This window comes from Photinus pyralis, unplaced genomic scaffold, assembly GCF_008802855.1.
Source record: "Photinus pyralis isolate 1611_PpyrPB1 unplaced genomic scaffold, Ppyr1.3 Ppyr1.4_LG6, whole genome shotgun sequence".
NCBI classification, from domain to species: Eukaryota; Metazoa; Arthropoda; class Insecta; order Coleoptera; family Lampyridae; genus Photinus; species Photinus pyralis.
In genome coordinates this window covers 23,599,230-23,613,981 of record NW_022170663.1, presented here as the reverse complement: position 1 = coordinate 23,613,981, position 14,752 = coordinate 23,599,230, and the positions used below count along the sequence as shown (strand labels likewise).

Below are 14,752 nucleotides of genomic sequence, written 5' to 3'. Positions count from 1 at the left end.
GCGGCATCGTAGTGCTGCTGGGCGGTGGAGGCTTGAGGGCTCCGCGGGACGGAGGTTGGCTCGGCGTGGCATCTGGACGGCGCGGCAGAACGCCGTGGCGATGGGAACTGGATTGCCTCGGATGGGCAGTGGAGAAAGCAGAGTCGCGGCCACCAGCCTCAGTGGCCGCTTTAAATGTAAGGTAGAGTTTCCCAGCTCTACTGAGCTTCCTTTCCTGGATGTTTCGACGCTGCTTATATTTTCGGTGGATGGCTCGCCGTGGGCCGAGCCGCGTTCACCAATAGCAGGCTCGTCCGTAACAGCTCCCCCTCTTCCGAAAAACCTCCAGCAGGAACTGGTGGGGCTGGTGGAGATGATGCGGGTCGCAACTCGTGAGTGTGGACCTTACTGCGCTCGTCGTTGTCCCTCCGGATCTAGTAGGCGTTGTTTCCAGCCAGCGTTTCTATGGTGTCCATTTAGGGTAGCGGCTTTGCGGTTCCGATTCCTGTCCATTACCCGCACCCCAACTTGGTACTGGCTAACCGCTGGATTGTAGTTGGCGTAACGCCTTTTGTAGTCTTCGCCCTGGGTTCTCTGTCGCCATTTTCCCGGTCTGGTCAAATTGTAGCCCAAGAAGGCCTTGCTTGAGTTAATGGCCGTGGTCGCGTTCTCTCTGGTCCGGAGGTTGAAGTGGACGAGAGGTATTACGCGCGCCCACGCGTTGGGTTTTCCGGTGAGGTGCGCGCGCAGCCTCTTTTTCACCTCTTGGTTCTTTCGTTCAACTGGGTTGGTTTGGGGGTGCCCGGGAGCCTGTCGGCATGTTGAGCGCCTACGGAGGACTTCCACGTGTTCTAGGAGTGACCGGTCTGCCATGATGTGGCCCAGATACGCCATGGATGTCACCCCAAAACGGTACTTGTCTTGTGCACAGGTGTGTTGTTGGGGCCGCTCAATCACTATCCGCACAGGGTCGAGTTCCTCCCACGAGTTCGCATACACCACGATGTCATCGAGGAATACCCAGGCGAATTTCCTAGAGATCCCCGGCAGTACCTCCTGCGTCATTACCATCTGAAAGGTGGACGGGGCGTTCTTTAGTCCAAACGGCGTCACTCAAAACTGTAGCAGGCGTCGTCGGGAATCAAAAATGCGGTGAGCGCGAGGAGGAGGACCTGCTAGTATCCACAGTTGAGGTCCAGCGTGGAGAACGCCTTCGCTGTCCCCAACTCTAAATGTCTCGTGGATAAGTGGTAGGATGTAGGTTTCACATTTGGGTGCAGCCATTCAACCTGCGGTAGTCCACGCAGAAACAAGCGTTGCCGTCCTTCTTTTGGATAATGATGATTGGGGAGGAGTAGCTGGAGGTGCTCGGTTCAATAATCGGTCAGTCAGCATTGTTTCTATCTCCTGGACAATGATCGCCTTCTTGGCCGGTTCGATCTTCTGGGTGACGTTGTGGTCTCGGCGGAGCGGACCCAGTGTTGGTGGTGGTGGTGTGACGGGTTCTTTGCCCCGGTGGACACATCGGCTACCGTGATCTAAGCCTGCCCCGTTGCGAAGTAAACAGTCCTGGCCCAGGATAATGGGGTTTGCGAGGTCGTTGGCTACCAGGAAGGTTTCCTGTTGCTTTGTTCCCTCTATTGCGAACTGAAGTTCGGTGTTCCCAAGGAGGTAGACGGTCTTGCCGGCTGCGACTAGGTGTACCGTCGTGAGTTTGGTACCCTTGTTCTTGCTGTTGGCCAGCCGACGGTCGATGAAGTTGTGAAAAGCTCCAGTGTCCAGCAGGGCAAGGCGGTGGCGACCCTCAAGTACTATGACAATATTCGGCAGCCCGAGTTGTGGTCGTTCGTGTATTTGGTGGAGGACAGTCAGGGTGAGGTTGGCAGCCCGGCGTTTGCAGGCTCTTCCGTAACACAGCTGGCATTCTATACCCGGTCCGTGCAAAGCACAGCTGAAGAGCATTTGATTCTGATTGAAAGCCGTGACAAAAGAGTCTTCTTTGCGCAGGTATATATATGCACATCCATTCGATTGTAATGCGATGCTATATCAAAGCGCTTTCCAAAGACAACAGCTGGACCTAGACGCAGCCAATTCTTCTGTCATAGCAAGAAAGAATTGTCACTAAATATTGATCTTCGGCGAGATTTTACCTGGCACTTTCACTATTGCTGACGTCCAATTGGCAATCCTTGGAGCCGATATTCTGCAGAATTTTGGCCCGGTCATTGACATAAACATGAATTTTCGACCCCTGCTTAACTCAAACCATCCGAAGTCCATCGTGACAATTGCTTTCGATGTCACTGTACCTGACGGTGATCTTGTCCACTCGGCGGCATATCCCTAAAAATGGCAGCTCTACCCGACTTTCCAGTACAACACGCCATTTTCACGGGCACACAGTCTTTAACCGCGCTCGTCGCCTGACTTGAGAACACCTAGCAGCTGTGAAAATGAATTTGACGTGCTGCTGAATAGTGGGCCAGTCTTTCACATATGGTATCTAAGAAAGGGGGTGGTTGGAAGCGAGTGGAAATTATAGACGTCTCAATGCCACCATTGTCCCTAATCGCTATCCTCTACCTATTATAGAAGATCTCCAAGAAGGCAAGGTATCCGTATTTTCAATCGTGGATTTCCAACGTGCTTTTTACCAAAACCATGCAGCTGAAGAGATGCGTCTGAGAGCTGGCATTTTCTGTGTATGATGAATCATTACCGTCGCTGCACTTCTCATGCAGCCCACCTGCAGGTTCCATTAACCGAGCCCCTAGAAGGAGCTCCTAAAAAGCAAGGTAAATTACAGTGTTCTAAAACAGAAGAGAAAGCAAATGCTGTTTGGCACCTCAACTAGAATACCGGGAGTATTCGGTCGCACTCGAGAAAGGTAGAAATTAGTGAGTTAATTTGTAGAGCCGCCCTTTAAGGAAAATAAGAGGCTGTTTTATAATTTGCCGTTTGCAACCGTTCCCGTAGGAACCAGGGAAGAAGAGCCAGAATCAATCTTGTTAAGTGTTAGGTCTGTTAAGTAACCATTAATCGGCATCGGCATTAATCCAGCAAGGTCGTGCAGTTTTCAACGTGATAACACATTTCGCCGCTTGATACCCACACTCCAAGGAACAAAAGGGCATTGCCTAATTTGGAGATTTCATTTCGACTTTTTGGATAAGTATAATTAACCGTAACTAGTTGACTGGGTTACAAATATAATAGCTTCCGATTAAGGGGAAACTACATTCGTTAGATGCGCCCTTAAAAAACTTGAATGTTGACATCAGTCCCGTATTTTGAAGACGCCTGGGAAGAACGTAATTAAAGAAGTTTTAAGTTTCCAGCGTTACCGCAAGGACACGTTGTGTCGGCTGGAAAAACCGTCGATCCTTCCATGGCATAGCTAAATTTTCTAACAGGTAAAGCAGTTGTTTAGAGGGGATCTTTTTTTCTTTGGGGGTTGTAACCGAAAAGTAAGATCTTTCCGTCCTTTGCACTTTCGCAAGGTAGTACGTTTTGTAAGTACCGCAATTTTGAGCTTTTCCGTAAATTTATTTTGCATTCATATCGTTTACTTTTTGTTTTCATATTAAGTTTACTGCACCGTATCTATAACTTTTACCTTTTCTTGCACAGTAATTTAGTATAAAATATGAAGTTCTATGATCGACATTTTGCTAAAGTTCATTTGTTTTTAGTCGTCAATTATAAACAGGATATGTGGAAAACAGAGAAAAACACTTACCCGATACCCGCTTGCTGTTCTTTTTCCACTGTATAACGGGGGTTGGATCTCCTCGGGCCGCACAATAAAAAGCGGCGATTCCTCCGGCCTTAACTTGTTGGTTTCTTGGTTTCATCGTGATTTCGGGAGGATCTGAAACATAAAGGGGTGGATTAAAATTACGGCACTCGAACAATTCGCGCGAGGTGGAAATTTTCGCAGGCTGAAGGATTTATGTTACGGATCGAATTTACGGTGTAGTTTTGCAAAACTCGTATCTTGCAAACGAGGGTAGGAAAAAATTGAGATATATTATTCGAAATCAAAACGGGCGGCATAAATAACGAAACAATACATTAACCTGCATATCAACGTACTGAAATTTTTCCGATAAATTTTGACTCGTACAGATTACGCCCCAAATGTCAATTTTGATTTGATTTATAAAATAAATTTACATAAAAATAAAACAGTCGTTCGTTTTATTTCACCGGGGTTGGAAGGGTGAAGTCCGTGTGTGCGCAGCGACATCAAACAGTTTCATAATTGCTTGTACAAACTAAAATAATTTCGATTTCGCTAGCGCGATCGATATTTAATAAAAAGAAGCCTTTTCGTAATTAGTTTCGACATCAAAGCGCATTTCAATAGAGTTTCATCAATAAAGATGACGCCGTAATTAGCCACAAAAAATAAACACGCAATTTTAGTACAACACCAAAAATAATGGTATAAAAGAACATCAAAAGCACGAAACGCCCATAAATTAAAGTCGTATTAAAATTCATGTAAAATCAAAATTTAAAAAAGCCACAGCACACGCTTCGTCTAATCATCTAACAATGAAGCATTATTAATCAGTATATGACAGAATGGATATTACAATTTGTAAATGATCCACTTGCGTGATACATGCGATTGTACCGCTACCTATCGAAGCCCTTGATAAGATGAATTCAAATGAGCAAGTGCCCACATAATTTCGTTTAACAGCCGTAAGACTAATTATTCGTATACGCGAAAATTGGAAATTAAATTATTCATCGCGTTTTATTACAAAACCGAATCAAAAAGTAATATAAATATGAATAAATAACCCGTAATAACAATGCACCTATTATTACGCACGATATTGAATAAATGATTTTCATTGGACGTACGTAATTGCAACCCTTTAAATCCGCTTTATACCCCTTTATATGGGCAGAGGCCTGACCACAATATTAAGTTAATATGCAGCATACCTTAATAAATTATAAGGAGATTCTAGTACTAGTTTAATGTGCGTAATCACTGCCACTAAACTACATATTCGACAAAGAATTTGGTCCACGTGTTGATCCGTGAGGCACTCCGTGTTCGTGATCCGCCATGAAAATAAAACGGAGTTTTAATTGAGAATAAAATTTTAATTTGTTAATTCCCCTAAATGCCACTTACTTTCGAATTGTAATTAAACAATAAAACCTTTTCAGCGTGTGCAAGTAAAAATTGGTATTCATCCATCTTTCGTTAAGGTTAGTAATTAAGACAAAGGTACTTTGCATAATAATACCTTACAGTCACGTTACCAATTCACGCTGCTTTTTAGGAGTTTAAACCTGCCTTTAACCCCCATTTTCATTGTCGTCAGGTTTCGTCAATAACTAAGGAAGGATAATTTTGCATTCCAAATCGTCTACGAATTGATGAAAATGGAAATAGGACATTGGAGTCAGTTCAGTTCAGTTGCGAAACTGAGATATGACTCGACAATTGCGACAAATGTAGAAATTTAAAACTTTAGGAATAGTGAAATCGTGACATCTTCAAACCCTACCTATATTCGGAAAACCGTTTTTTTTTGCCGTCTGCTTGGTGAAGCAAATCGGTCAGCGAAATCATTAAAATATGCAACTCTAATATTAGGTAAGAGACATAGAGGGACACATTAATTTCTTATCGTCATAACGAAGAGGATTCAATGACAATTTCCGGAAAATCACACGCAACCCAGCAAGGCTCGATACCTTTTTCTATAATCCGCGCCTACTCTCATGGGGGTTTGAAAATGGCAATAGAAGGATCGCATAATGCTGTACATCCCCCCCCTTCCCCGGCCCCTCGATGCAAGGTTCTCCTCTACAAGACGCTCTAAGGACTCTCATAGTTTTTGAGATGATCATGAGATCATCTTTTCCTACGAAGTGCTACAGATAACGTAGGACGGGGGAGGGGGGTCTGGGCAAAATATCTCCCAGGAGTAGAAGATATTTCCGGAAAATCACAAACAACCCAAAAAAGAACAACTGGATAAGTTTTTTCCTACAATCCGAACCCTAGTCTAGCACTAGAAGGCTCTATAAAGCAGGAGGGTACTTCATACCACCCGATGCAACGTTCTCCCCCACAAGACGTCTTGCCCTCAGGACACTCAACTTTTTTGAGAAGATCATCAGATCATCTTCCTACGAAGTAGTGCAGATACCGTAGCACCAAGGGCTGGGGGTTTGGAATACTCCTAGCGAAAGAAGATTTAATGACCATTTCCGGAAAATCACAAACAACCCAGAAAAACAAAACTCGATACCTCTTTCTCGTATAAACCCCATCCTAGTATCATTGGGGTTTTCTGGAAATGGCAATACAACGATCGTATAAATCTGGGGGTTATTATTCCATACCCCCAGACTCCTCGCTGCTATTTTCTCCCCCGCAAGACGTTTAGCCCTCAGGAGACTCATCATTTTTGAGAAGATCCGCACACCCTAGACTCATTTGGGTTTTCTGGAAATGGCAATAGAACCATACAACTGGGGAGTAAACCCTCCGCAGATACGTTCTCTGCCCCGCCCCCTCAGGACACTAATCGTTTTTGAGATCATCAGATCATCTTTTCCTATGAAGTATTGCAGATAACGTAGCACCGGGGGGGTCTATACTCGACAGCGAAAGAAGATTCAATGACAATTTCCGGAAAATCACAAACTCATAAAAAGAAAACCCGATACCTCTTTTTAATGCAATTTTTTTTGTAAAAACGTAGCTTTTAATTTCACTTTGGCCGGATGGCTGGCTGGCAGCAAATGCGGACCCGTAGAAGAACGCTCAAAGAAAGACTATAATTTTCGAGATTGTAGGCGACATCTGGGCGCCATCCCTAAGCGTGTTATACTAACGTGACTTTCAGTGTTTTCTCACCTTCTGCTACAGTTATGGTCCGATTGTTTTCAAATCGGTGTCCTCTGAAATATCTTATAAACGCGCACAACTTCTCCGTGACGGAATTTTGTTTTTTTTCAAAGCTGTGAGAAATTAACCCCCTTTTGCGTCTTCGAGGAGTAGTCAACTTTGGGCATCCGAAAGTCTTTTAGAGCTCAAATCGCAGCTTCTCTTTCTCGTGTTGCCAATAGCGAAATCCACCAAAATACGAACGAATTGCGGGTGAACGAGATGTCCGAAGTGGGTACCGACAAAGGGAAAACTCGATGCTTTTTTTCGTATAACCCGCACCCTAATCACATGGAGGTTGTCTGGAAATGGCAATAGAACGATCGCATCAAGCTGGAGGGCATTCTATGCCCCCCAGACCCCTCTGCGCTCCCGCAAGACGTTCAGCCCTCAGGATGCAGACTCAGATCATTACTGTATTGCAGATAACGTAGCACCAGGGACCTGGGGGGTATGGATTACTGCTCAGCGAAAGAAGATTCAATGACCATTTCCGGAAAATCAAAAAAAAACAGAAAAGGAAAACGCGATACCTATCCTATAACACCGCGCCCTAATCTCATGGGGGTTTTCTGGCAATAGCACGATCGTATCAAGCTGGAGGGTATTCCTTACCCCACACACCCCCCGGTGCTACGTTACCTTCAAGACGTTTAGCCCTCAGGACACTCGTTGTTTTTGAGATCATCAGGTCATCTTTTCCTATGAAGTATTGCAGATAATGTAGCATTTAGGTTCCAGGGGGTGTGGAATTCCCCCCTCCCCCCAGCGAAAGAAGATTCAATGACTGTTTCCAAAAAATCACAGACAACTCAGAAAAGGAAAACTCGATACCTCTTTTTCCTATAACCCGCGTCCTAATCTCATGGGGGTTTTCTGGAAATTGCAATAGAACGATGGTATACAGCTGGGGGGGGGGGTGCCCCACAGGAAATCGTTTTCCGTTTCACCGCACTAGCGATTGCTATTTACAAAATATGCTCCCTTTGACCATGGATAGGTACGCCACTGACCACAAATTTAGTTGATTGGTAGCAATTTTTTTCTAATTTCGGATACCATACAAAGCTTCTTTCAAAAAGAGTTGCTCGAAAGATATACTCAATGTTCCAAACAAAATGTTCACCCTGTATAACGGCACACATTGGTGAGTTTTCTTGGGAGCAACTCAATTTTTTGGTGGGAAACTTTTTAGAAGCGAGTCAGGGTGAAAAAATGTATCGAGAAAAATTAATCTGGAGGCCAAAACAGTCGAGATGGCGATTTCTCCGGGACGAAACAACTTGGCGAGATTTTTTTGGGGTAAACGACCCAAATTTTTTGAGGGGAAACTGTCAGTAATAATGAGGAAATTTATCGAGGTGAATTAATTTGGGAGGAAAACTCGGGAGGTGAATTTCTCCGTGACGAATATTTGGGATGGAAAAATGTACAAGAGTCGAATTAAGGAGACGGCGATTTCTTGAAAGTAAACGACTCAAATTTTTTAAAGGGGAGCTATTTTAGAAATGAGTGAGAATGAGAAAATGTATAAAGGTGAATTAATCTGGGAGGTACAGCCCGGAGGTTAATTTCCCGATGACGGATACTTCGGATAGAAAAATTTAGATAGTCGAATAGCGAGACGGCGTTTTGTCAGGGGCGAGATAATTTGGTGAGTTTTTGGGAGTAAACAACCCAATTTTTTTTAAGGGAAGCTGTGAATGAAGGTGAGAAAATTTATTGAGGTGAATTAATCTGGGAGGAAAAATCCGGAGGTGAATTTCCCGGTGAAGAATATTTCGGATGGAGAAATGTACAATCGAATAGCGAGACGGCGCGGCCATCTCACTGGAACTGGTGAATTTTTTTGAGTGTAAACGACCCAAATTATTTAAAGGAAAGCTGTAAGTGAGAATGAGAAAATTTTATCGATGTGAATTAATCTGGGAGGAACAGCCCGGAGATGAATTTTCCTGTGACGAATACTTCGGATGGAAATTTTACAGAATCGAATAGCGAGACGGCGATTTTTCTGGAGCGAGATAACTTGGTGAGTTGTTTTAGAATTTTTTGAAGGAAAGCTATTTCAGAAACGATTCTGGATGAGAAAATTTATCGAAGTGAATTAATTTGAGAGGAAAAGTTCGGAGGTGAATTTCCTGGTGACGAATAATTCGGATAGAAAAATTTAAAGAGTCGAACAGCAAGATGGCAATTTCTTTGGGGTGAGATAACGGTGGATTTTTTGAGGGTAAACGACGAGAGAAGAGAAACTATTTTAGAAATTAGTGAGGATATGAAAATTTATAGAGGTGAATTAATCTGCGAGGTACAGTCCGGAGGATAATTTCCTGATGACGGATATTCCGGATAGAAAATTTGACAGAGTCGAGCAGCAAGACGGCAATTTCTTTGGGGCGAGATTACTTGTAGAGTTATTTTGAGGGTAAACGACTTAAATTCTTTAAGGGAAGATATTTTAGAAACGAGGTGGATTAATTTAGGAGGAAAAGTGCAGAGGTGAATTTTCCGGTAACGAATATTTCGGATTGGTGAATTAATCTGTGAGGAAAGATCCAAAGGTGCAAAGTGACGAATATTTCGGTGAGAAGGCAATTTTTCTGGGGTGAGTTGACTTGATGCGGTTTTTTGAGGGTAAACGACCTAAATTTTGTAAAGGGAAACTTGTGAGTGAGAATGAAAAAATGTATCGAGGTGAATTAATGTGGGAGGAAAATTCCGGAGGTGAATTTCGCGGTAACGAATATTTCGAATAGAAAAATTTAGAGTCGAATTGTGAGACAGTGTCAAATATCGAGACGGGGGTTTCTCTGGGACGAGATACCTTGGTTAGTTTTTTTGAGAGTAAACGTAAATTAATTTAGACGGAACAAGTTGAGTTTCCTGGTGATGAATAGTCGATGGGTTCAAAATATGATTTTTTGTGCATTTCTCAACTAAAAATGGAAAAATACTTGAAAAAAACAAAACCTTTTACCCGATATAACCATATAATCGATAAACTATTTTAGTTCAATGACAATAGCTATATAATAAAAAAAACTTGATTATAGGAAGAAGTTAGGGTTTACTTCCTGCAAGGACCTCATACATAGCGAATGAAATGTACAGGTAATTATAAAATACCTAATAAAAGTGTTTGTGGCGTTAATGAAACCAATTACGAAACGGAAATTCAATTAATGTACACATTAGCATTAATGCCAAGCGAATGTGCAGTTGTTTGTATATGCACAAACACGGAGTGCCCGCGTTCTACATTGTCAATATCACTACATGCTTTGAAACAGGAATCAAAGGGAACGAACAGCAAAATCGACAGCTTTTCGCTTACAGTCTACATACACAAATAGTTTTCAGTAGGTAAAGTCATTATTCACGACAACGCCCGCTGACATGTCCATGAATAATGTCCCCGAGGTAATTATTGTAAGTTTCTACGAAAGACATAAAAAACTTTAATGGAAAATCGAGAACAATAAAGGAAAAAAACAATGCTTCGCACACACGAACTCGCTACCCATCGGCTATTGTAATGCGCTTGTGAATAATTCCACATAGTCACCACAGGTGGTGAACATTCGCATAAAAACCTGCGAAGCTTTTGTGGATATTAAAACAACTGGGTACCAAAGTTTTAGCCAAAAAATATTGATATATTATTACGCCCGTATAAAATGACACATTTACGACGAGGGCGATACCATAACTCAACCATGGGGTTGTAGAAATACAAACTGCTTTTAAGGGTAACTGAACATCTTACCAAAATCTATTACTATTAGATAATGGCATCGTGCTTTCGGGTCTATAAAATTTGCATCTAACCGTTTCCGACATATTTAAGGGGGGACAAACGCTCTAAATCTACGATTAGATTAGATTAACGGCGCACGGGGTTAAACTCGAATTAATTTCGATAGGAAGACCCAACTCTTTTGCGATTGTAACGCGTACAATTTCATCTGTCCCCCCCCTCAATCGGTAAGTTTAAATTTCTACAATTCCCCGACCACCTTCGGACTTACGTGTTAAATATTGGATGTAAGGAAAATCGGAGTAGTTCCCCCCTGAAAATGAAGGTTTATATATGTAGAGGTAAAATTTATTTAGACGTTAAATGCGCCAGTCTCGTATAAATATTCCTCCAGAGCCGGCGATAAAGCAATGCCGCAGCCATATTGTGGTTACATTAGGGAGAAATAAAATTTCATTTTTAAGTCAAAGTCGCAGAATTACGATTGCTCGGGCGCGGAAAGGGTAAAGGAATACAATGGCGGGTACCTGTATATTTATTTCTGGCGAAATTCCCGAAATGCAAATAAAAGACACCCCCGTGGCATGTTTTAAATTTTCTAAACGGACGGGGATATAAACGACGTCAGGCATTTGACACGTTAATCGCAATTTTTAAAAGCCATTGTAGGTAACCCTCTCTTTCAGTACATTTCGCCAAGAATCCGACCCCATTCAATACATTTCATAAACGTAAAAATTATGAATAGCTTGAGCCTTTTCAAGGGGTTGAAATTGACATTCAAATGCCGTGCGGCGTCGATCTCTTCACGTGCGTTAAACGAACAACCCTAATATGTTTTTCGGTTTTTTTGGCGAAATTTAATTATGAAAAGCCCACGAAAAAAACCCCGGCGAAAATTCACGTGTAAGCATCAACGTGTAATGGATTTTGTTCAACGTATACGTAAAATTTTCAATCGCTTAAAAGGCAATTAGTTTGATGTGTAGGGGTCGACCAGGCACCGGAAGAAGCTGTAAAATTGGTTTATGGGCGAGTGTAAAAAGACCTGTGGGGAAAACTAACAGTTTCTAGATACATTAAGTGCGTTATTTCATCCCTTACATGAAAAGCAAAGGTCTGTAGGTACCGCCACCGGAAACTAGACAGCTAATCTCTCAAACGCCCCAAAATCGCATAGCAGTAATTAATGCGAAAAGATCGGGCGATATTGATTTTTCTGTTCGATGAGCCCGTTTTTAATTTTGTGCGGATGAAAAAGCGAATTTTAAAACTTGTAGCTGACAAACCTGAAGCGATTGATGTGTTTCATTTAATTAATTAAGTGTTCTCCATTACTAAATCCAGTAGAGGCTCAATTAATTCGGATTTCGGAGTGCTCGTTCTTAATTTCAGAGTCGTTTTTCATGCACGTGCAAGGAAAAGTAGTGTCAAGAAAATCTCTACTATTCATGGCACGGTTTAAATATATACAAATTACAACAGTATTATTGCCCCACTTTAATTCGTGATATAAGTAGAAGATTTGCATGCAAAATGCAAAAATGCGTTACTAAATTTAATGAATTTTTCTACACACTAATAGTGGTTTCATGCACGTAAAAGATGAGATTTGTCATTCTACTCAAGAACAATAAAAATGTATTTTCTTTGCGTTTTAGTAAATTTCTATTTATTAAAGTACTTTCACACCAAAAGAGGGCGCAGACTGTATTGAAAGTAAGAACCCTTTTTTAATCTTTTCGCAGGAATAAGTTTTTGGGGTTGAATAATCATCGAAATTCTCAGGTTGGGAAAAATTTAGTGCTTCTAAATATTTCCCAGATAAATGGCGATTTTGTTGGAATCGAAAAGAATAAATTGGTTGACTGCAGTGCAGGTTCTATACGTATTTTTTTCTATGGGGCTTTGTTTCTTAATTGCTTTCGGAAACCGGTAGAGGCATAGAGTCTAGAGTTTGCATCGTATTTCATCTTTTTAATTAGTAATATTGGGTTACAATTTCAGACTCATCAGGATAACACTCATATCATGGAACTTGCAAAATATGCATATTTTGAAAAAAATAGTTTCCTTTTTTAGTGACAGTGTGCCAAATATAAAATTTCGGTTATTACGACAAAATTTCGTCCCCGTGTTAAAGGCACGTAAACGTTTAGTAAAAAAAATAAAAGACGGCATAGGGAATTTGTCATATCAAGGACACAGTATTTTAAATCCGAATCTCGGGAAGCGCGGATGAAATAAGGAACTCAACCGGAAACAAAGTTTTACGTTAAAACTAGACGCGTTACATTCTTTCCTTATTAGTACGCACTGAAGAAATAATTACTTAGTGCCGGCTAAAGAATAAGTTAAAATAAACTCATTACAATCGTGATGGAACGCTTTTAGCGCATTTTTGAAAATAATTTCGATATAGATTTCGGAGATGCTATAATTTTACCGTTAGATAGCGCTACCAGTATAAAAACTTAATTATTTACTTTGTGATTTGTTTTACAAAATAAAGACGAACCCTGAATTGAAATTAAATAAAATTAATTATTTAACGCAGCCAAAATTACTCGTGGTCGTGAGATCGATAATTTTAAACTTCGCTAATAAAATACTGACCTGTATTACAAAAAATGCGCTTTAATCATGTGTATGCTGATTAAAAACTTGTTTCATTAAGTAGGGATACATTCGTATCGTCATCTCCGAAGAAACAGTCCCTTTTGAATATTGTTAGTGTTTGTATTAACAGTGAAATCTGACGGCGTTCAAGCTTTTTGTGTGAATAATCAATTTGCGAACAATTTTCCTAACTATATAGAAGTCATCCGGAAAATCCGTGCCGTTTCAATTTGGAGGTGATTCTAAGACATTCTACGGTCAAGAAATCACGTTCAATCAAACCAGGCTAATTTAAGCCGTATCCATTGTACAGAAGAAACCGAGTCTATTTTTGTGTCAGTCGGAAAATGTTAACCAACCCAAAAGAGAAAATATGATGACAAAACGCGCACCGAACGTTTCCCGTTACAACCGAAATTTTGGTTATAAATGTGAAATAGAACTTTACATCTGACATTTATGGATGAGGTTATGGTAAATTTAGAACCGTTTAACTTTCATGGAGATCCTTGTAGATCCAACTGGTTCCATTACAATTAAAGTAGGTATCAGTAAAATCAACACATTTGGTCAAGATTGACCTAAAAATCAAATTTTTACGTTTAAACTAAAAATTGCAGGACCTTGACGGCCCTAAAAATCAGAGCGGCGTTCTACTAAGAAAAGCAGGTTATCACCTAGAAAAAAAAGAAAACCCTATCAAAGGATTCCTAAGTGTAGGTAGACTTGTAGCATCTTTTTTGCGCAAGGTGTTTTTTTTTGGGTAACATTCGAGTCCTTTACAATTACGGTCAAGTGCGGAACTGAACAGCTTGATGCTGTTGACACTGAAAAGACGAACATATAGGAACCATGTATCGCTGATCCAAAAACTCGCTACAATCTAGACAACATTTCTGTTCACCTTTACATCGGTTCTCGTGGTACAGTGATAAAACGTCCCCCTAGTCGATCCAAAGAATATGGTTTCAGCAAAGAGATTCTTGAGAACATTTTTAAATGCGTCATTCAGAATTCGGTAAAATATCATTAACAATCATTAATATTCGAGTTAATATTCCTGTGTCTTAAAATAGGCAACTTGTTAGCATAACAGGCAGGCATTTATTTACTAAATAAAGTTTCTCTCTAAAGGGGGAAAAGATAGAATAGAGGCGCGCAAGTCACGGGAGGTAATTAACCAGGTTTATTGGACAAACAAGGTAGCGCTCACACGCACCCGCAAATATACCTACCTCGAGGGGGCGGAACAAATTGGAACCTTATACAAAGGGAAACAAACTCGTCAATTGTTGAAATACAAGTACCTACCCTAATCCATAAATCAGTTCCACAGCTGATGACACATCTTTGTATACATACAAGGGGAACCTTTAGATTCCTAATAGTGCGTTCCGGGTCGGGGCTGGGTGGTTTTTTTGTGATTTCATGTAGAGTTTCGCACTTGTCAAATAAGTTAAACA

At 41.2% G+C, this 14,752-nt stretch overlaps 1 protein-coding gene across 4 annotated transcripts in view; it reads right to left on the bottom strand.

The window, feature by feature from the left end:
* The window catches only part of LOC116175000 (tyrosine-protein phosphatase Lar), a 113,774-nt gene extending 102,706 nt beyond the window's left edge, over positions 1 to 11,068 (bottom strand). For 3 of the 4 annotated variants that reach the window (XM_031493035.1, XM_031493036.1, XM_031493037.1), the window contains exons 1-2: positions 10,942 to 11,068; positions 3,722 to 3,853 (exon numbers count right to left, since the gene is read on the bottom strand). In XM_031493035.1, the coding sequence (XP_031348895.1) occupies positions 3,722 to 3,836 (115 nt within the window). In that variant the 5' untranslated portion in view covers positions 3,837 to 3,853; positions 10,942 to 11,068. The remainder of the gene's footprint in view (positions 1 to 3,721; positions 3,854 to 10,941) is intronic. The other variant, XM_031493038.1, reaches the window with a different exon arrangement.
* Positions 11,069 to 14,752: the final 3,684 nt, after the last annotated feature.